At 32.4% G+C, this 24,700-nt stretch overlaps 1 protein-coding gene across 3 annotated transcripts in view; it reads right to left on the bottom strand.

Moving 5' to 3' along the window:
• The window catches only part of DACH1 (dachshund family transcription factor 1), a 423,983-nt gene that overhangs the window by 168,376 nt on the left and 230,907 nt on the right, over positions 1-24,700 (bottom strand). For all 3 annotated transcript variants that reach the window (XM_055122554.1, XM_055122548.1, XM_004604002.2), the window contains exon 3: positions 24,144-24,305. In XM_055122554.1, coding sequence (XP_054978529.1) covers positions 24,144-24,305 — 162 coding nt within the window. The remainder of the gene's footprint in view (positions 1-24,143; positions 24,306-24,700) is intronic.

Consider the following 24,700-nt stretch of genomic DNA (forward strand, 5'->3'; position numbering starts at 1 on the left):
TAAGAAAACTCCTTGAAGAAATTACTTTGGTATTTAATAGGATAAGTAGCTGCATTTGCACACAGTAACTCTACCAACTTGTCATCTGAATGCTCAAAAGAATGAGGCCTGAAATAGAGAGATGCTGGTAGAGAAGTTGCCTTGCATGCAACCAACCTGGGTTCCACGTATGGCTTCCAGCGCTGGCCAGGAGTGATCCCTAAACAGAGTCTGGGAGAATTCCTAAGCACTGCCAGGTGTGGCCCAAATGCAAAAAAAAACCCCAAAAAACAAAAAACAAAACAAAACAGTGAGGTCAATCTATGAAGCTATTTTGGAAATTAAAAATATCCAAGCCAAAAATCTTGGCTTTTATGATTTTTAATGCCGTTACCAATAGTATGAGCCTTTTTAGGAATTAAAATGAATCAAGATGATATAAACTGAATTAAAATAAAAAAATATTGTGCACCAGCTTAACTCTTTATATACAAATAGAAGTTAATTCAACAAGTAGGTTATTAGAGTAAATACCACAACTTAGAGAATCCAGGTGTCTTTAGGTAATAGAGCAATTTACTTATTTAGCTCCTCCTACATCAAAGGCACTATCTTATCATCTGTAGTATCATATCCTGCTAATAAAGCAAAACAAAGACACTTAAAAGAAGCTATTTTACCTACGATATTTTAATCAAAATTGTAAACAGAAACACTTCCTTTAATCTTATTTGATTTTTTTTCTCCCCTTGGCAAAGTGATCTCTAAATATATGCATGTATGAAGCAATATTTATGCAAAATGGTTAAATTTCAGAACTACTATAGATGTGCACTTTAATCAAATGCATTATATTAAAATGTTTCTTAAGTAGTGGATTGATTTATAACTTGATTAGACAAAACTCTGATTTACATGAAACATTTGGAGAAAAATCTATAGATAAGCATGCTTGTATTTTAAAAGAATCTACAGTCTAGTATGTTTAATATATTTAGCTTCCTAAATCAATAATTGTATTTTCAAATCACCAATCTTTTGCCACTCTAATAGTTTTCACATGAATCATGTCATTTTAATCTAGTATCATAGTTTTTTAATAAAATAATGGATGTGATTTTAATACAAAAGAAGTATTGACGTCTATGTTTTCTTTCTGAAATCACAACAGGACCAGAAACTAAAAAACTTTTTCAATTCTAAGGATTAAATCTTCATTTATCATGAACAGAATGCAAAACATTTAAAGAAATACATCTTAAATAATTTAGCTGTTAAAAGTACTAAGTGGGATAAATCAATACTCTATATATTGTGAACTTAGAAATTTTTTCACTTGTATGATAAACAGTGGACCTTATAGCTTTCCCAAAGGTTTTAAGAAATAAACTTAAAAATTGGCTCAAATACATTTGGAAATGACATATCTTATGATACTTTAAAAATACACTAATATAGACATAAGATTATAATAATCAAATTAAAAAATTATTTTTCTTTTTTTGCCAACTCTAAAGAGTCTTGCAAGGAGTGAAGAAGTGAAGACAGATTCTTTTTTCCCCCAGTTTTCCCTCTATGTAATTGAAAGTGATTTTGAACATTGCTGATGGAGACAAAATGCAATGTACTAAACTGAATAATAACATACTCTCTAGGGACTGCAGATGACTTCAACTTCATTGTGCGTGGTGGCACTTTGTAGCTGTCTGTGTTTGTCTGGCAGAAGTGACACACCTACTACTGAAGCTGCACTATTGTGACATGATGATCAATAATGGTGTTCCTCCACCTGAACACTCACTTCCTTTGCTAGTTTTCAGGAGTGCTAACTACTCAGATGGTATCAAAATAAATAGGATCCTATGGGATGACAAATATTGTAATAATACCGAACACATCAAAAGCATCATCACATACACATCAGGAGACAAGAGACAGAAAAAGAGAGTGAGAATAAAATTTAGCGTAACCAAGACTTTGCTTATGCAGTGCATTGCTAATATTCTGTTTATCACAGATCTTACATGGTAGCAATTGAGTCCTATAAAATCACCTTGATAGCTGTCAGTGCAATGAATTTGCATTTAAACATATTGGTAATTGATCACCAGAAGATTAATCTCCAGAAGACTAATCTCAGTAACAATGAATCTAAAATTGAAATATTTTCAAGGATTACAGAAGATAAAATAGAAGTAAAATGACTACTGATATGACAGATATGAAAAACCTTCTCAGTAGTTTGAATACAAAGGTATCAGGAGGTAGAATGAGTGTTGAATTTATGTTGTGGAAAATTGCTCCCAAGTTGGTTTTCCACTTCATCAGAAAGCACTTTTGTCTTGTATGCAAACAGTTAATGAAGCATGCCAACATTGAATTGTTTTAACTAGTGTTAGAAATACTTCACCTTTTTTGTCTCTCTTCCTTTTTTGGAAGATTTAATGCTAACATAGTGAGAGACACCCTAAATTTCAGAAATTCAACGTGTATATTCAAGCAGGAAATAAAGAATAATATTATTATATGACTTAAATATTTTCATTTCAAATTTAAATTTTAAACTTTAAACGTTAGTGAAATATTTTAAAAGATATATCACTTCTGCTGCATGGAGTACATATAAGTTAAGAAAGAATTGGTCTTTACAGTAGCCTAGCTTTAGTTTAGTTTGATTATTCTGAAGCAATGAGGCTTTGATTTAATTTTTAAAGCCTCTGGCAGGTGGCAAAATTTTGTTCCAACAACACTGATGTGATTGGGAACAAAGAAATTCTTTCAAGAGATTTGTGGTTTTTACCTTTATACCACTTTCAAAGAAAATAGGATGATCATTTCTTTCATATTAAAATCGAAATAAACATAAGGGGAAGGAAAAATTACATATTATAGCAAATAATTGCACTTAAAAAAGAGCTTTTCATAGATTTATTCAGACTATACTTTGTACTTGTAGAAACAACATGTTTCACCTGCATAACTTTTTCACAATATGATAATGTAATCCTTACTTTGCATGGCTTCTATTTGATATTTAAAAAGCCCCATTTTAACTTCAGGTGTACAGACTCATTATTGTTTTGTATAAAACATTACAACTTACATTCTATGATCTAAATAGGAGAGTCTAGGTCTCACAGTTACTACCCCATACTATTGGAGAATCACTTATTTAATTCTAATATCAGGATTACTTGCAAAAAATGAAAATTAAAAATTTGCTCAAGCAAGTTGATCTTTAAAAGTCTGGTCTAATGTCAATGTTCATCAATATTAAAAAGCAGTTTCATCTCTTATAAGTTTGGTTATTGTGGTTTTAATTCTACCAGAACAAAATATTCTTGAGAAAAATGACTTCTGGTCATTGCAAACTTATTAATATTAATATTTGTACAATACTCCTATTTTAGATTCACTAGCTGCTTGAGAATAGTTAACTTTGATGAGCTACAAGAAAACAACAAATGTCAAAGTCTTCATCAGGTGAACTATTTTTAAAAGAACAGAAGCCACATAAAATAAAAAAGTATTTTTAAATGTGAAAATTATTGCACTAGCTCTTTTATTTTATAAAGAAAAACTCTGTTACACAGAATATTATTAAATAATGTGAATTAACTAATCACCATATTATTCACTGTACTATAATTTCTAGATCAGTTTATATACATATGGACATGAATTAAAATAAATGAAATAGAATAGAAATGCATTTATAGTATGGATAAATACATAATTTTATGAATATTCCTCAAGATGGAGAGCTCTGAATTTTTAGTTGAGTTGTTTGAAAACCAATTTTATAAACACAAAAAGAAAATATTTTTCATGAATAGTTCATCTGATCGTTACTAAAAACGTACATTCAAATTATGGAAATTATTACAATGAACTGCATTTACATCATATGAATTAGTTTTAAAAGATTTTCAAACACATTAAAATTATTTTACTTATTGAAACTCAATATTATCTCATCCTGTACCTCTTACAAAAGAGAAAACTAAGAAAATAGCCTTTGCTAAGACCACAAATTAGTAAGCAATATGGTCAGAGTCATATTTGGAACTTTGGACATTACAGACTTTGGACTCCCAGATGATACTTTGACAGCAAACTTAGAAGTAGCAATTATTACTATATAGTTACTAATAAAAATTATTCTCAATTCTTCAAATATTAGTCAATCAATCAAAATATCCTACTTTCATCACCCTAAATATTTAAACAGTGGATAATTTTTCAAATAAGAAATATAACTTACATTCTCATTTAATTGGAGTTATTCTGGGATGGAGGTATATTATGAGACATTTGTATCACAGAAATATGCATATACATATGACATTCTGCATATATACACACTGGTGAAAAATACGACTATAGCATAAAGACATTTGGATATAATTTTAATTTGCTAGATGTTTTCCAACTATGAATTTTTTCAATTATTATAAATATTACAGTGTTTAGCTTCTTTAAGCAATATCATCATGCTTGGTGTTACTTAGCTTAAAAAAATAACAAATTATTTACTTCTTTAGAGAACAACACGGTGAACAAGAACAAAAATTAGTTTTAAAAACCTGTCAACTGCCCCTATGGATTTTAATATTAAGTTTCACTGTATCACTGTCATCCCATTACTCATCATTTTGCTCAAGGGGGCACCAGTAATGTCTTCATTGTGAGACTTGTTTTTACTGTTTTTGGCATATTGAATATGCCACGGGTAGCTTGCCAGTCTCTGCCATGCGGGCGGGATACTCTCGGTAGCTTGCCACTGCCCGGCTCTCCGAGAGGGATGGAAGAATCATCGAACCCGGGTTGGCCATGTGCAAGGCAAACACCCTACCCACTGTGCTATTGCTCTTGAAGTATGAAGTCAGAAAAAAACTGTCCACAAGCTTATAATTTCTGAAGCACTTGCTATAAGTGAATATGATTTTTGATCATTTGCTACATGCTAAACAGGTAAAAAAATATCTAGCTTGACAATCGCTATCATGTCTTTCTCCTGCTGACATTTGCACCCCCTATACACAAAGCATATCACAGTCAAAATGAGATTATGATGCAATGATCTTGTAGTGAACGTTGCATTACAGCCCAGCCAGTGCATAAGCGGTCCCTGGGCACTTCTGCTTACAGCAATTTGAATTTCTCTGGTAGCTCAGTATGATTTATGGCATATTTCAGACTTTCTCTTCATCGAGGGAGAACACAGTCAAGTTCAAGAGAGTTTTGCAACAGAGAGAAAGGAGAGAGTAGAGAGCATTTCAAGTAAACAGGAATTTGTGGTTTGTTACAATTTTGAAGCTAAAACTTAATTGGTTGCAAAATTATTTTTGACAGCAGCATTCAATATCAACTTGTGTACTGATGTGGTGTGGTGTGTGTTTATTGGTGCATCATCCATGGGCTTATTCAAACTTCAACTCACATGCAAAACACCTGTTTGAAGAACGAGTGCTAAGGTTTTAGTATTAATAGCAGAATAGACCTTCAACAGGGACCCATATAAAATTCTGCTGTTTATCTTTTTTGAAACTCCTGTTCTGGCAAACAGGTGGTTTCTTATACCTGCCGTATTTCATTTCCCCATGCACAGCTGTGTTAGAAAATGTTTGATTTTATGAACCACATGCCAGACTTGGTAATATTTTTATAATGGACAGGAAAAAGCAAATTGTATTGCTTCATTTATTTCTCCTATACCAGCAATGTAAATTTTCAGATTTAATATTACATGCTTTCTTCATAGTCAACTTTTGTAATTTAAGCAGCTGTTTCCCCAGAAATATGGACAATAGCATGAATTCATCCCTAAATGCACATGCAAAATAAAACACTGCTGATGAAAGCTTTTCTTGCCTCCTTTTTATTATTATTCATAAAATTCCCTAGGTATGCATGGTGCTTTATAGAGCATATAAAAAGACAAGGTCCCTGCCACAAAGAGTTTATAGTATAATCCAAGGAACATATCTTGTAAAACAGCTCAAATATAGTGGAAACATATTACTTGGGGACAACTGAATGAGGATGAATTTTTAAAAAAATAGTTATTGATCAAGGATATAAAGTCACAAAGTATATTTTGTTTTATTTTTGGAGCAATTTGTAGGGCAAGACTGAAAATGGTAAATAATAAAGTTGATAGGGTGTGACTCAAATTTTATTTTCAAATTCACCATAGTCTATTAATTATAACCATGCAAATATAAGTGCTTTAATATATTCTACTTCTAGACTGCTTTAGTAACACCTCATCTTCCCACTCCATATTATGGATGTAGATTTAGGTGACTTAAAAATTCTATTTACTTATGTCAGATTCCACTTTCTAATCATAGAATAATAGGTGTTGAAAACTAAATATAACCCTACAAAAAAGAAAAATTAGTAAAATAAGCCACATACAAGTTATATTATGTGATCAAGGCATCGAGGATAGGCATTAATAAAATTAGACTGAAAATTATCTTACTGAATTTATAATTTATAAATGAATATTTTTAAAAAGAATAAAGCACCTTTACCATATTTTACAACCCAGAATAAACACTAAAGGATGAGACTAAACAGTCGACCCTACATTCAGTTACACTACCTTAAAAGTCACAAAATGTCAGGCAAGAAATTATCTCCTCTGAAATTCAATTTACTCATCTGTAAAATGGAAATGCCAACAATATTAACATTTTATGTCTCAGATTAAATGAAAAGAAAAAGTAGATGAGAAAATGGGGTGGGGGGGCTTTTCTTAGCAAAGACCCTGGTATGCTGACATTGAAATAAAATACTGCTCAAACATTTCTTTAAAATGACAGAAATAATCATATTTGTAAGCATATAGGGGCATTCCATAAGGAAAGAGAGAGGCAGGCGTGGAGAGAAAGTACAGCATGTAGGGTGCTTGCTTTGCACGCAGCCAACCCAGTTCAATAACTTGCATCCCATATTCCCCTTGGAGTCTCACCAGATTCTATCCATGAGCACAGAACCAGAAGCAAGCTCTAAACAGAGCTGAATGTAGCCCCAGAACAAAAGAGATAGAGAGAGAGAAAATTGATGTATATCCATCACGATTGTCACACTAATTCACTAAACATACACTATATATTTTTTTAATTTGTATATTTATTGCCTCTGCCTTTAGTTCTAAAAGTACATATTTTTGAACCAAACTCAGTCTGTGTTCAGGACTTCTCTTGGATCTGAGCTCAGTGCTCACTTCTGGATGAGCTCTGAGACCATAGGCATACTGGTGATAGAACCTGGGTCAGCCACGCGCAAGGGAAACGCATGACTCTACGCTAACAATCTGATGATTGATACCCATGAGCCAATTTTATTCATACTGACTCTCAAGCTCAGAGACATGCATACTAAATGCTAGATCAAGTCAACTTCTATATTCCAAATCCCACCATTCTTCTTCAGTAATATCTGTCAAACAACCATAGAGTGACGACAGAGAGTAATCAATCTAGCTAAGCTAACCCTGCCTTTAGTAAGTGATGGTTTCATGGAAGAGGTCAGTCATGAAGCAAACAGACTCACAAATAAAGATGAATATGAATTTTTTTTAATGCCTTTGAAAGAACAAGTCAGAATAACCTAGAATAAGTTGAGGACAGTTTAGAAATGAAAATGTAGCATTAGGGGAAGCTATCTGAGCAAAGACCAGAAATGAGTAAGAAGTTGAGAAAAAAGACAAGACAATCCTGACAGCCAGTTCTGAGGCTTAAGAGACAACTGGTACTTTGAAAACCTGAAGAGCCTGAAGAGAAGGAGGCAAATAGGAAGAATAACCCAGAAGATGCTCTTATAGTGCCACAAATGGGTAAACTAACCTGCATTACCGTATGGCAATGTTTGCAGTCAAGACAAACTGAATGCTTGCTAAGTTTTGGAACAAGAATAAACACAAATTGTGAGATATTACACATGAAAATACATGTCTCAGACAGATCAAAAGATATGTCAGGGGCAATTTCAAATTCTTCAGGCTGAACCTGAGGTTTTAAAAAATAATGCTTATTTGAGGAAAGACTAAGAAAGGTTAAATCTGTGCAGGGGCCTAAGATTCTATATATTTACAACCCATTTGTCTGGGAACAAATATCATTTTTGTTGGTTATTTGTTGGAATAAATAAAAGTTTTGCTATTTATCTTCAAATGGGAGAATGTAATCTAAATAATTTTAAAGTGAGGTTATGATAAAAACACTATAAAATTTAATTATTGGTTTGCATGTACTTTTCTGTGAAGTGAGAACTATAAAAATACAATATCTTTGTATATCTAGATCTCACAACTACACTTTTTAATTTCACATTGTATATATCATAAGCCTCCATTGTGAGACTTGTTGTTACTATTTTTGGCATATCAAATACTCCAGGCTCTGCCATGCAGGAGGGATATTCTTGGTAGCTTGCCAAGCTCTCCGAGAGGGATAGAGGAATCAAACCCAGGTCATCAGGATGCAAGGCAAATGCCCTACCCACTGTGATATCGCTCCATGTTACTGGTGCCTGCTCTAGTAAATCGATGAATGGGACGATAGTGCTATAGTGCTATATATCATACATCCTATAGGATCAATACCAATAAAATACTAAAGGATTCTTAGATTTTTTTACTTGATACAATATCAAGAATCAATATATTTAAGAGAAAAAACTAAGCTTAAATTATTATCAAGCCCAAATATGGTGAGTAAAATAAATACCAAAGATATCCACAAACAATAAAATAACTAACCATAAAATAACCAACAAAAATGATATTTGTTAAAAACTTATAGTTTCTAAAAATTAATCATCTTAATTAAATGTAATTAGAATATATATTCATTACGATCTACAATATGGTATCATAAACCATAACAATAACTTTAGAATTCCCATATATACACATATGTCTCAGAAAATTATTCAAAGTTATAACTTAATATTACCTCTACTACTAATAAGCCCAAGGCAATAAAACTGAGTGTGAAATCATAGTCCTATTGACATAACTACATGCACAGAAGTCCATATTAAATTTTGAACTAAAAATAAAAATATAGCTACCATTTAAAACCATCAAACTTCTTTTTAATTCAAAAGTATAGGAATAATTTAAACCATTTTTGCACGTTATTTTATCTATCAATAGTAATTAACACAGTCTTAATCTGGCTAATGTTAATGACCACTGTTCTTCGGTAAATCCCAGTTAAACCAAGCTTATTAAGGGCTAATTAAAGGAAGTCTTATGTGCACTGAATAAAGTAATGTCTGTTTTTAGAGTTGGAGAACGTATTTTGTCTGATAACATAAAATGAGACAAAACTTTTCAATTAAAAGTTTACAGACTGATTATTGATTTCTAAAAAGAAAAAGAAAAAGTGTCAAAGATAACTGACAAATTGCTTCCTCTTCTATGGGCATGTACTTTTTAAAGACATAATGATAAAATATGACTCTAATAGCTTACTCCTTAACAACTCTTAACTATGACTTCATCAAATAAACAATTAAACATCATTTGGATAAAACAATCAAGATCAACTCATGGAGATCCTTGAAAAATAAGAAGCATTAAAAGTGTGTAGAATATAATATATGTGGTATCAAATAATTATGATATGTTGGGAATATCAGAAATTTTCAACATTTTAGAGATACTTGTGTATGTGTCTGTGTGTGAATATGTGGGTAGTATACGTGCTTTATTATTTTCAGCTTCTATTTAATAGAAGCATAGTGCTTACCACATGTTAGTTTGTATTCTGAGATCTGATTTAACTCAAATAACCCACAAATAGTCTTATAAAATATGTATATCGATCATTCCTATGATATAGATATGAATTAAGGTACAAATGGCTAATACATAAAAATATAAGGACTAAAGAACGAACACCTCAGTAATTAGAAGTTTTTCAGTGTTTAACTTGTTGAACTACAATGTCTATTGCTTTTCAGATTTTGCTTACATGTTGACATTTTTTCTTTCTCCTTCAGTCCCCAGAAAACAGCCAAACTAAGTAAGCATTAAATGTTAGAGAGCATTAACAAAATTGGGAGTCTAAAGAATAACAAAAAATAAAATACACATACTGAAAAGTTATATGTGTAAAGATTAGATACATAAATATCTGAGAATGGGGATCAAATATTATTATACTGAAACATATGTAGGTGTAAGAAAATTAAAATTGTAAACAATTGTATGATAGTTCAGGGGTATTGCTAGTCTTATTTTGTTTTAAAGTAGAGAATAAGACATTGCATTCTAAATGAGGTTAAAGTGTATATATGTGTATGAATGTGTATATATTTTATTGTATGTGACCTGAGTATAAAAAATAAAGGAGGGGCTGGAGTGATAGCACAGCGGGTAGGGCGTTTGCCTTGCACGCGGCTGACCCGGGTTCAAATCCCAGCATCCCATATGGTCCCCTGAGCACCGCCAGGAGTAATTCCTGAGTGCAGAGCCAGGAGTGACCCCTGTGCATTGCATTGCCAGGTGTGACCCAAAAACCAAAAAAAATAAATAAATAAATAAAGGAGATTAAAATATTCACTTATAATGGTTTTGAAGTTAAAAATCAGAGTAAACAGATGTGAATTTAGTACTGAGGCACAACCATTATATGCAAATCTATCTTCAGATGTGAGTTGTATTAGGAAATGGATTGTTTTGACAAATTAGGTAATATTGCATAGTTGATAACTTCCTTACCTGTTTTGATCCATTTTTATTCATTGTTTAATCATACTTATTTCTCAACATCAGTGATTTATATTCAACTAATCAGAAGTCCCAGTTATCGACTAAATGTATTACTGCCTATACTGCAAGAGTTTATAACATAGGAATTTCAAAACACAAACCACTCTACTTTCCTTTGGGAATAAGGAGATACAATTATGTCACAAGCCACATCTTGAAAGGAAATGTCTACAAACAAATGACTCATTCCGCCATAATCATACTTTGAAGTATCACATTATCATGCTAAATCATATCTAAGAAAATACACAGTAACAGAAGATTCTCTGGAAGTTCAAAGTAGTTACAAATTTACTAACTGCTCTAAGACTTCAGTTTCAAGGAACTCTCACAGGACAAAATCAGTTTTATTAGAAAGCAGAGTGCTACTTGTGAATTAAAATCTGAATAAATCTATCTTTTGTCAATCACAGGAAGTATCTTCAGGTCAGCAATAAGAAGTTGTTCTCAGCAACATTGTCAGTTATGGAGCAACATATTTAGAGGTATTCAGTATAAAAAAGATAAAGGCACACAACCACTCCATGTTTTGTTTGTTGTTTTCCCCTCTAATAGGTAACAGTAGTCTTTTAAAGTAGTCCCACGTGGTTAAAGTTATTGTATTTTGGTATGTTTTTTGTTGAAACAGAATAGATCTCATAATTTTTATAACTACCTAAAGTTTTTTACATCTACTACAAACGAGGACCATGAAATTAACATATCTGAGAAACCATTTTTGTTCATTCTACCTGTAAACATTTGATGGTAAATAAAAATTGACAAAAGTGGGAAAAAAATCAAAAGTGTATTTTCAGAAACGTGAAAATTATACATACTTTGTCTATCCATGACTTTTGTGTTAAGAATTTCTTACTACTAAAAGAAAAAAAAGACACTTTTTGAGTCACTTTGAGAAGGTAAACTTTAAAATATATGATGTCTACAGGTTCAATATTAACACAGATTAAGCTAATTATGGGATACATCTTTCTTAGTTGATGGGAGAATTCAGAAATTGCTGAGTTATACTTTGTGGTAAACATTCTGGAATGTTGCCAGGCTGTTATAAACATTTCTGAGCTCACTTTTCCAGGGAACTCTTTTAAAAATCAATTAGAAGTGAAAGTCTTTCAATGCTGGTGTTTTAAAATGTCAAGCTTGTATGATTTTTTTTCTGATCGTGCATCAATGGCAATATTTCAAAACCTGTGTATTAAATTGTTTATATTCCATAATTTAGTCATTAGAAGAAATAAAATATACAAATATTCTAAAATTTACACCATAGCAGGACTGCCTTTTAGTTTTCAATATAAATAAGCAAAATGAGGTAAAATAATTGAGTAAGTAAAAGAAAATATGAGGTAAGAAGAAGTAAACATAGCTAACTTCACAATTTATTTTAAAAGTATTTTTGATGTTACTATTGATTTTGAAAAATATTTTCTAGCATTATAGGTCAATACATTATGATAAAAAATGCATTATTTATGATTCTTAACTCAGGACATTTAAACAGTCCTCTAGTGGCAAAAGATCAGTTAAAAGTATAAATTTACAAAAGAGGGTGAATTAAAAATTTTCTATAATTAGAGTTATAGTGTTATCTTAAAATTGATAAAGAATAATAATGTCCTATACATGCAAACATGAGTATATATATATATATATATAGTAATATATAGTAGTTCCTTACAAAAAAGTGCATGTCAAAACTTTAAAGTTACTGCAAATTTTCATGAGGTAAGATCAAGCTGTGTGCATTTTGGGGAAAATAAGATTAAAACCTGTAACTATAAAAAAATGCTCCTTCATTCAACAAATTAATCACAAATTTACTGCATAGACTAAAGGATTAAAATTCCTCATGTATGTGTAACAAACACATTGATATTAATTGGTTTGTCCTTTCAAGTTGTGTTTATCTCTTCATTTCCATCACAGTTTCAAAGGTCACTCCATTCCATTTATAAATCCAATATGACAGAGATTAGTAAAAGCAAAAAGCAACAACTAAATGAGTACATCATCATGCAATCACACATCTCACAATTCATTTATCCAATTAATAAAGAATACCATCAAATGCTTCGTGGTGATTTTTTTTTAAGCATCAAAATGGTTTATGTCAAGATAACTTAATCATCAACATCTAAGTTGAGCAACAGAGAACATGTAGAGACACTGTGAAATTTCACCTCTTTGAAAAGCCAGCCAGAGAGGTATTTCTGCCTAGTTAAAATAATGAAGCAAACTAAAATGCCTAAAATATTTGATTTATATTAGTAGTAGAATTGAGATATTTTTAAATGGAAATTATATGGATATGTATGTGTCTAGTTATTCAAATTGGAAAGGTTATTAACAATAAGAGCAATCATAAAGTTAAAAAATACTTCCATGATTTGCAAACAGAAATAAGAACTATATTGAAATATTTATACTAATTTTAATTTTAATTAAAAAATCTGGAACATGACATTTTCTTCTGGAAAAGTTTGAAGTATATCAAATACAGAAAATAATAAGAGAAAAATTAAATGCATGCCTATCTGTATTAAACCTGGAGAACTCTAGAACATGTAGATTGCTGACAGAAATCTATTCAAAACAAGTTGACTATTTTGATAAAATGATCAAACTTTTTGAATGATAAGATTTTTAAACTTGATTTTTTAAATAATTATTGAATTTATATATCAATATACTGTTATTGTGTCAAAAACCTCTCCAAAAATATTTCTGAGTGATCCGAAAGTAAAGGCAGGGAGAAAAAATATATCAGAAAACTACAGACAAAAATAAGATAGCCTCCCCAAAGATTTTATCTAAAAGAGCTTCTAACATTCTATCCCTTAAATAACAGATAAGTAAGCAATTTCAAAAACAGACTAATGTATGTTGAATTAATAGATTAAGTATTAACTGTCATAGGCTCTTTGTAAGATAAACAAATAAAGATAAGATAAATTGATTTTGAAAATCTTTTTGTTTTTTTCTCAGCTCTGTAATATAGACCTCTTTCTTGTCAAATGTTATGGGATCATTGAATCCGGTGGCATAATCAAGAATTTTCCCAAGTCCACTGAGTTTTGGAGCAGACTAAATCACTCAAATGATAAGGACCTGAGTATAAACTATTAATCAACCTATTATACTTAATAAGTCAAACTGCTGTAACATTTGGTTATTAATTTACATATCTACACGTAACTATGTGCCTGTCTACTGTGTCTTGATAGTCAGCCTCTTTTCATGTTAAAAACACTTTCTGGGAAAATATTTAAGTAAAAAGAATTATTATGTGTTTTGTGAAGATAAGTTTTTTCCTAGATCTCTGAAACAATTCAATGATATGTACATCTTAATATATAACAGATTTTTTCCCCAAGACTCTGATCTATGCAGCACAGGTAACGTTTCTCAAAAATAAGTTTATTTTTTCCACTCAGAAAAGCTAAAATGTTTTCCGAGAACTCCTGAAATGCCATTTTTTTTGTGAGCCCAGTCAATGGAAATATTAAGTATGTGCCCAAAAAATACATATGGAACACTGATACAAATGCAAAGTTCTCAGCAATTTCTTATCAGTTGAACTTGAAAATACACCCCCTACACACATCAATAAGTGATCATATTGAACACAATATGCACACATGTCCTCTCTTTGTCCCTATGCAGATTATTGCTACCAGCCTACAAATGACCCCAAGGAAGTAAGCACACTTCTTGGCTGAACAATTCATCAACAGCTTGAAGTGACAAGAATGGTGATTCAATCCTGTGTCCTTATATATCAGATGTAGGCCACATTCTTCAGTTTGCAGACCCAGAAAGGGAAGAAGTCCCTGTCGCATTTGCCCTTTCATAGAGATGGAAATATTATTAGAAAGGACATAAACAGACTAATTAAATCACAGCAGTATGGCTGGGATGACAGCTGGTACAGCGTGTGACTGAGAAGATCCATATCTGTGAGCAGGAGGTACTTCACTTCCAATCCATTCGCTATTAGGTGCTTTCAAGCTTGCTGTGCAGACATTAAATAATAACATATCATTTCCAAGACTAAAGCGATGTAAAGAAATAAAAAAGGCTTTCTAACCAAGAAATCTTTTGTGCAACAGAGAAAAAAAAATCATTTACCACTCAGTTCTGCTTTTTGAGATAAAGATGTAATAATGCCATTACCTTTCATCAGCAGGATCCTTGAAAATCAACACTCTTTGCTTATCATGCTGTGAAATACAAATAGAGCTAAAGGCATGGTCTGTGAGGCACTGCTGCAGCGATATTAACTAACAGATCTGCCCTTTGTGAAGGAAACCGTATCCGTTTCATTAGTGCAGACTCTAATTCAAAACTGTTGAAAATGAACTGCACATACTGTTTTAATAACAACATTCCTAATCATTATCAAACTGGTAATTCTCTCAGCACTGAATGTGAGGGTCTGTGTTTTCCTTATGACCTGCTGTTAAAGGAAACCATATTTAAATCCTCCGTTCCTTCCTATCTTCCAAGTGATACAGGTTCATGTTCATTTCAGGGGGAGCGTGTGTAAGCGGGTGGACAACAAGATTATATATACCACGTTATTTCATCTTAATTGACATTTTAGATAAGTATGTCAATGATTCATTTATTTGCCTGAGATTTATTGTTTGGCTTTTTATGTGACATGTCATGACTGAATTTGTAAAGTTTGGGGATACGTGTATAATTTAGAGAGAAGAATCACCAACGACCAAATTTGAAACATGAGGTCAGGTGACACACATTGGACTCAAGTTCAACTGGACTCGAGTTCGGAGCCCACATCACAGAGTCACAATAATGAGCTTCATGAATGATCCTGATAATAGCTCAAAAGTTTAATATGACAAAAAGTGATACTTGTGCATTCCTATTACCAGCCATTGGCAATTTCAGAAAACAAAACTGAGGATTTTTTTTAGTATTATTAGGCATAAGACTACAAGGCATATAATACAATTTAGGATGATTTTGTTCAATAAAACAAGAGTTATCTTACCTTTAAGAGGCCTGAATAAGGTTCAAGGTTATTTGAAACTGACATCTTTACTCAATATATTTTTAAGTTTATAGAAACATTATACCTGGTGGGAGTGATTTGACATAAAACAGGTTTTTTTGGGTTTCTTGGAGAAAATTTTGCATCTGAAACTGCCATTATATACCTAAAATCCTGGAACATGATGAAATCTAATATGAAGTGTTTTCAATTGATTAGATCTCCATCAACCTTATCATTTATGGTTAATCACTTAATTATTAAGTTCATTTCATTATTCTTTTACTACTAGAAATGTACTGTTAAAAATTAAAAAAAACCCTCTAGGTTAATATTTCTAATTATTTCTCCAGCTATTTATATAACTGAAATAACTTTATTAGAAAGAAATAGCAAATAATATGTGAAAAGAAGTTAAAAAATGTGAAAAAATTCTATGCAAACTACTATCTATATATGTGAAGCAATTTGTACATAAAATTAATATATCATTGGTAATATTGTCATGATTTTAATAAAAGGTAAAAAGGTAAAGGTCATCCCATTGCTCATTGATTTGTTCGAGCGGGCACCAGTAATATCTCTCATTGAGACACTTATTGTTATTGTTTTTGGCATATCCAATACGCATGGGTAGCTTGCCACGCTCTCCAAGAGAGGCAGAGGAATTGAATTCGGGTCGGCCATGTGAAAGTCGAACCCCCAACAGCTGTGCTATCACTCCAGCCCATGATTTTAATAACAGAAATAAAATGATATTTTTCAAATATTAAAAGTGAAACTGCACTCTTTAATATGAAACTGCACATTTCCAATGAACAGTTAATGTATTGTTTCATTTTCTTTCTTTTCCATTTTTGGATCATACCCAGTTGTGCTCAAGGCTTATTCATGACACTGTTGTCAGGCATCACTCCTGGTGAAGCTCAGGGAACCATATGTAGTTCCAGGAATGAACTCAGGTCAACTGCATGCAAGGCAAGTGCCCTATCAGCTGTTCTACCACTCTAGCCATATTTTTATATTTTATTTTATAACCAATGGGGTTTAAAATTATGGTATGAAATATAATAAAGTGAGGTATTTCACTCTCTAGAATATGAAAAAATGCTTAAAAAATTACTAGAGATTAACACAAGAGTTACTGGTATGAAAAATCCACTAATAGATATTAACTTTTAAAAGAAAATCCCTAATTCTTCCACAAATATAATTATTTTAACTCTTGATCAGTTACCTTCAAACTTTAATGCAATAAATAAACTATGCAAGATTATAAAATTGGTTATGTTGGGGCTGGAGCAATAGCACAGCGGGTAGGGCGTTTGCCTTGCACGAGGCCGACCCGTGTTCGATTCCCAGCATCCCATATGGTCCCCTGAGCACTGCCCAGGGGTAATTCCTGAGTGCAGAGCCAGGAGTAACTCCTGTGCATCGCTGGGCATGACCCAAAAAGCAAAAAAAAAAAAAAAAAAAAAATTGGTTATGTTATTTTTATCCTATACTTAAAACAAGTACTTTCTACATTTATTCACCACATATAATTAGTTGTATATGTAAGATGGTATATTTTAATATACTTGTTGAAGTCTTATTTTGAAGTTTTAAAGTTGTTTCAATTTTGAACTTTATTTTATATATCACTATAAATAACACTATCTTGTATTCCATTTTCTACTGAGGCTTCAAAAATTAAAAAAAGAAGTCAAGTCAATATTGGGCATCATTTGATAAAGAAGAAAATTGAGAAGTCCAGGCTTATCTGTTCATCTGTTAGCTATCTAATGAATAAGAACAAAATACTTTTAAAAGTTTGCTCTCTGCTCCCTATCCCAGCTCATAGATCTATTGTAAAAGGACTTATCTTGGTCTTACAATAAGATGTTAATATATTAGAAAATTATTTATGACAGTACTGTGTGAGATTGGTTTTTAATATTTTAAGAGGAGAGTAGTTTGCTTGAAACATTTAATGAAGAATGAGTGCTGTATTTATTCAGTATTTACAAATGCATTGAATTGAATTACATCCTTTTTCTTCATGTTGAGGTAAGAAAGTTTATGTAAAATATCAAGATATGAAGACATCTTTGCACAGGGAATGATGCTAACCATATGGCTTATTCACCACCACACGGAAACACAAACCATGACAGTTGCTACAACTTTAAGGATTGCTTATTTGGTGCTTCCATTAAGATTCCACTACAATGACATTTGTGTAAAGGTTTATGTTTAGACATACTTCCCTCACCATATGTAAAGCCACAGAGAGCAAAAGCATCAATTAAAAGTGTTTATATATAAATTGACAGCTATCAGTTCTAAAATACTTCTCATCTCATGTGTCAGAATCTTTCTGACCTTTTAAGGTAGTCTTGTGTGTTGCCATGTTTACAAGATCCTGGCTGTTAGTATTGTTAAATTTTACTCATCGGACAGGAAGAAGGATCTTAAAAATCATTGTGAGGCAGCAAAATATTAAGAAAGTTTAAAAAAAAACTTTCCACATTTAATCGGTTAGACAATGGCAAATTTCTTATGAATCAGTGATACTGTAATTGAACTGGAGACATTTTTAGAGCAAGCTTGCTTTGGCTTTTTCACCCTCCGATTTGGAATCTGCTCACAGTACTGCCAGCTTAACCAAAAAGGATTAACTCTCATATCCAACTGAGAACACAGATAATTCTCAGTAATTGGTAAAAAATGAAGATGAATGGGGCTGAGAGATAAGGAGCAATTAGCTCATCAGCAGTTACAGCTGTGCACTCAATCCGGATCCATCTCTTGAGTCTCGGCCCCTTTTAAAGAACCTTAGCAGAATAAGCATAGGACACCCCCTCCCCCCAAAATTGCTATACCTGCCCATCATTTCTCGAGTCTTCCATTTTATTTCCTTACTATACAAAGACACCTGTCATAGCATGCTATGTAAATTACTACCTCTCTCAGGACCTATGTCTAAAGCCAATCTTCTTTTTAAACTTTTTTTTTTTATAACAGAAACCAAATGACTACTGTAGACACTCTTAAATTCCCTGTCAATCGTTTCATTATAGCAGCATCATCTGTTTGAAAATATAAGCAATTCCCTCATCTAATTATAGGAAGGATTTGAGGTTCATTAACATTGCCAAGGCAGAGAATCCAATGTGCAACTACAGAGCTCTGCTTGGTGGCCTGTGTTCTCAGTTTCCTTTTATTTGATTTCTCAAGGACTCCAAGACAGTTTTCTGAAATCATAAAATTAATGTTTCCACCCAGATCCATGTGAGTTGGAAGAAAGGAAAGGCCAGTAGGTGTAGCTATTCCATTTTGGCCAGGGTGGTTAAAAAATTGATAAAGGGGATGATCAGCTGGGAAAGACCATTATATCGCCTTTTTTCTCGTCTATATTTATTTTTTCATTAGTTTTGTTCCATTGGTCAAATAAAAAGGAAGTGAGTAAGATAGACTATGAAAATACAACACTTTCTCATCTCAAATTCCAGATTTTGCTTTCCTTTTGAAACCCCTCACATCATGGTAACTACTGTAAAGTTTGAGTAACTGAAATGAATCATGCATGCCAGATAAGTTCGATTTAGTTAGGTTTGTGGATCACAGTATAAACCTGCTCTTGCTCATGCCACATCGTGTTCAAAAAAAGAGAAATACTAGAATCTGAAGATTACTTCACTTCCTTAAAGAAATAACAGCAGTTGGGGGTTATGATTATAGTTTAGACAATGAGAATTTCTTGGGACATCTGTTTTGAGATCACATTTTGAATAGATATGAACTCATTTCCTACTAAGCAAGCAATCTACTATTGTTGATAGCTGTTTACCAGTTCTGTGAGTCAGATATTAGCTAGTGGCAAAGGTCCCTCTTAAATCCTCTGAGTATTCTTTAAACTGTGTACATAGTGTTTTCCTTAAATAAAATGTTAAGAGAAGTAAAAATGCAGTCTTTTCCTGCCTCTGGATAAATTATAGTCCACAAAGTCTGGCACTTGGGAATAATATTTAATGTATTTATCTTTAAAGACTTGTTTCCTTTGTTGTCATTAGTTAAGGGGAGTAAGACATTAGATTTAGCAAGTATTTAAATAACATAGAAACTATTAAGAGATGCTCACTATGTCAATATTTATATAGCATTTAAAACTAGAAGGAAAATTAAGTTTCCTGTATTTAGATGAAATCTATTGTGGCTAATTTAGCATTCTAAAAAAGTTTGTGATGCCAAAAATAATAAAATATGAAGATAAAATAGCTATAGACACCATGGAATTGACCTTGGGTCCACAAATTTAAAATTCTGCTTTTCCAACATCCCAGTCTCCACTTCCAAGAAGCATGTTTTAGGCTAGTTATGTAGATCAGTCCTTAAAGCAAAAAAAAGTGCAAAGAAAAGGCAATTTATCTGCCTGTATGTTGTGGATAGTTTTGCCACTAAAAAGAATCCAGGACATTTTTTCTTCTTATCTGCAATGTAGCTCATATCAGCCAACCTGTCACAAGATAGTACTTGATATAAACAAGAGATTGCAAAGACATCTCAGTAATCAATATCAGGATGGCTACAGTATGGAAAACCCAACCAGTGCATATCATTTGTCTCAGCATCTATTTCTATGGCCAAATGAAGCATTAATTCAAATCATAAATCTATGGTGATTTAAATCTGGGAATGAGCACCTGCCTGCTTTAATGATTTATTTTGTACATTTCAGTAAGCAGGAGATTTGTCCATATGAACTGACAGGTCACCTTCAGATGCCAGGAGCAGACTGTTTATCACCATGCAGACTAGCATCTCATCTTAGCAAGTAAATATTAAACTAAAAGAATCCAATTGATTGTGGATGAGGGAGAATGGCGACACGGCCATATATTTTACTCAGCTTGCTGATGCCTCGTTTGGATCTATCCGGAAGTCCTTAGCTCTTCCTAAAGTGATCGTTGTGGTGGAAAGATGTGAACTCAAGGTTACCTTTGGAAATTGGGAAATGAAATAATTATCTGTCAGCCCCGCAGTTTCCGAAACACTTCTAGCTAATTTTCATAATCCATGTTAAAAAAAAAACAGGAAAGGGGTGATCTAGAACGAAAATATCCCTTCCCCTCATCAAACCAAACCAAAAAAGGAAAACTAAAATCTATTTTCTGGGACAAGAAGGATTATTTTATAACCAAGGCAGGAAAAAGCAGTTTTCCTGTAAGAAAAAAAAAATCACCAAAACTTATAACAGAGTTTCTAAGTCAGATGAACACAAGAGCAGTAAAAAACACAAGAGAAAGAAAGAATGGCTTTTAAAAATGTCACTGAATTTGGGTAGGGATGAGTAGCAATCATACATCATTTAAGTAGCACCTCTCTAAGGAGTTTCAATGCTTCAAAGAGTCAACTGATAGATTCATGAGAGCAGCAAGTTTATATTGGAGAATAAAGACCTTTGAGATTCTTGGGATTCCTCCTGGAATTCACAAGCTTCCATATCACTGCTTTAAGCAGTCCAGGCTAACTAACACCCTGGACAGTCTGTGATAACTGTCTGCTTTCTTAGTCACCCAGCCCACAAACTGCATGCCCCGGAGCACTGGGAATTCTTTTTTTTTTTTTTTTCTTGCCATGTTCCTAGAAAGAGCTAAAATAAAATTTGAAACAAAATCCAGATGATGCAGTAGCTGCGCCCAAATTTCCTCAGAGGCCTGCAGCTTAACAAATAATACCTAGTCAAGAAAACAGGAAAACAGAGGATAAAGCAGTTGGTGATATTTTTTTTTTTTAAAAAAGAAAAAGAAAAAGAGGAAGAAGGTCATTTTTAGGAGTTCTAATTTGAAGAAGTAATCATAACAAAAACAATACTTGAACCACAAAGCTGACAGAGAAGCAAACAATGTGATAAGCAGACATTGCAATAAATAGAGCGATAAACACCGGGCAAATGTGAGCTCCTTAAACTCCCCTCTTGTACATACTATTATTTATGCCTTTTTCCAGATGTGGAATGCTAGCTCAGAAAGTTTATATAACTTTCCAAAGTTACCGAACATGTAATTTTTGAACACTTACCAAGACACAGACACTGTCCTCAGACTGTAGAAGAAGGCAAGGGCCAAGAGGGACATGTAAAGTATTTCTAGATCCAGCGACTTCTTTGATCTATGCCAGCCTAACCCCATCCTTTGCCCTGTATACTTTTCACCCCACCTCTGCCTTTCCCCAAACTCTCTCCTTGATCCCTAGATAAAGAAGTGGGCAGGGGGAACACTCAGAAAGGATAATAAATCAAGTACTTAAGAGGAAAACAGCTTGTGAGAATAGGATGAAAATGTCAATAATCTTTTATTCAAATCAGCTGAAGGAAGATACTGAAAACAGGAAGGATATTTATGACTTAAGCAATGTCACCAATGTTACCACAAGTTCACAATATTAAGATCATCTTTGGAAAATTCAAATCAAGTTATTTCTCATTCAGTTGATGTCCACAAAAACCAACTAATGGAAGTCTTCTTCCAACAAATGCAAAAATATGCAGCTTCTTTTTTAAGTCATTAGAGAGCTGACCTACTCAAACAGTTAAGGTAAGCTATCAGATGGTCAGTAGCAAAATATACTCTATAATATAAAATATTCAATGTTTATAGGTGCTAAATGATGAGCCAGGTTCTACTTATCTTAAGTAGATTGTTTTGGATAGCCAACTCTGTTTTGATTGCTCAGCAATTTGGGACTGATACATATTTAAATATGCTGTCATTTAAACTGAAAACCTAGTGACTCAGAGTCTCATCTACCAAACAAAAATAAGTAAATTCAATCACTACAGAAAGTTCCTTTCTTCTGAAAACAACTATCAAGTATAATCAAACCTGGAAGTCAACTATTTAAAAAGATGAAAACCATCTAGATAGTTTGGGGATAAAAATTATATTTTATAGTAACTGAATGCTTGTTTTTACATGTATTTAACTTAACTTTGTTCTATAGGTCAACATAAAAGACTTCTCTTGTTAAATACCGTCATTTTTTAAAAAATAGAATGATAGTTATTTCATTTTAACACTGTAACTTTTAGAAGTCTAAATCAGTTTGTGTAACTCATGACCGAAGATTTAGTCTACATATCTCCTCAAATGAGAAAAGTCCTGTTAGTTTGTTATCTGTTCCTTGACATTTCACCCTTCTAAGAATTGCCACAACTTTGCAAATAACTCACAAATCAAATCTCTTTTCTGCCATTATTTTCTACTTCCCTGTGTATATATGCAGGAAAATTCTATTATTGCCCTTTTTACACTGAAGTTGCTCTTTTACCGAAGAGGAATTCTCTGTTTTGTGCATATATTTCAAGTAATTTTCTACCTAAATGTTCATGAAGAGGTTTGATTTCCAGGAACCCTTTAAACACGATTATTCATAAATCCATTGTATTCCTTCATATACTTATAACTATATCCCAATAAACTAGAGGAAAATGGAGTTCTGCTAATTATTTAAAAAAGAAAAAAACTATCAAAATCTTACATAGAAAAGAAAGTTTAATTGAACTACCCTGAATTATTATGTCATTCATGAACATATGTCGGATTACAGTATCTTGCACATATCATGCAATACCAAACTTTCTCTTGTTGAGTTATAATTGAGTATAATTTTTAAAACGAAGTAATACATTTTAGTGGCAAACTATAAAAGGTTATATTTTTCTAACACATTGAGGCTAAAGACATCATCAATGAGAAAAGTTATACTCCATTTGAATTTATGTTTAACAAAACAAATTATTCAATTGAATGCTATGAAAAGAAAATTGTTCCTTTTTGTTTAAACAGTAACTATTACTTTTAATTTCTATACTTTTGGAAAGAAAAAAATAAATACAAATCAAGATCATATTTTAAATGAGAAAAAATATAATGAATATGCAGTTAAACAAAAGAATTAAGATAATTCATAGACTTGGCAGCACATGAAAGCATTAAGTTTATGCTTTGAGGCTCATGCGAATTTCTAGATGACTAATGGTAAGAATGTAAAAAGTGTGAGATTTGGTGTGTAAATATTCTTCTATCATGTTACCTATAACAAACATTTCATAATTCTGATTATTAAAATATACTTACATTATCAAAAGTCTTAAATAAGTTAGAAGCTGAAAACCTAAAGTCAATTCTATAGAAAAAAATGAAATGATGCTTCTTATTTATTAAAAATGCATGTTGTCAGAGAAACAATAATACATAGTTTTCCAAACTAAGATCACAAATTTCTTGATTTGGGCAGTCAATAATATGTAAAGGGAAGCAATTAGCTAACAAAATGATCACAGTAAGTTTCAGCGCACATAAAACTTACCGACACTTGAATTCATGTCCCCATTTTCAGAATCTGCTCCATGTTGGTTATTACTGGCGTGATAGTTGCTCATAGCTTCTAATTTGATTTTTTTCACCTTCATTGCTTCGGCAATAGCTGCATTGGTAGCAGCCGCAGCTGCTGCAGCTGCTGCTGTCAGACCTTAAAAGAATAAATTAAAAATGAGATAAATCAAATTCTGATTTTTCTTGTAATTGTCCATGTACTTTATATAATACATACACAAACATATTAGAGTGTCTGGCTCCTTTATTCAACACTCTAACATATATTTATACCCAACTAGCCAATGAAACAACTTTGATATAATTAAGCAAGAACTCTCTAAACTGCCCGATTAAATATTACCATAGACATGATTCAGACAGAGAAGCACAGCAAAGGTAACAAAGTCACAATTACCTTTCAAACATTCTCTGCTTGAAATCCTAAAACAGGGAAATATCTGAAGAGTTTAACTTATTTCACCAAATCTTTCACTTAAGAGTGTAAATCTACTGGATCACCGTAAGTTTCCATTTTCGTGTCATCCAGCT

The sequence above is a fragment of the Sorex araneus genome, chromosome 1 (assembly GCF_027595985.1).
Source record: "Sorex araneus isolate mSorAra2 chromosome 1, mSorAra2.pri, whole genome shotgun sequence".
Classification (NCBI taxonomy): Eukaryota; Metazoa; Chordata; class Mammalia; order Eulipotyphla; family Soricidae; genus Sorex; species Sorex araneus.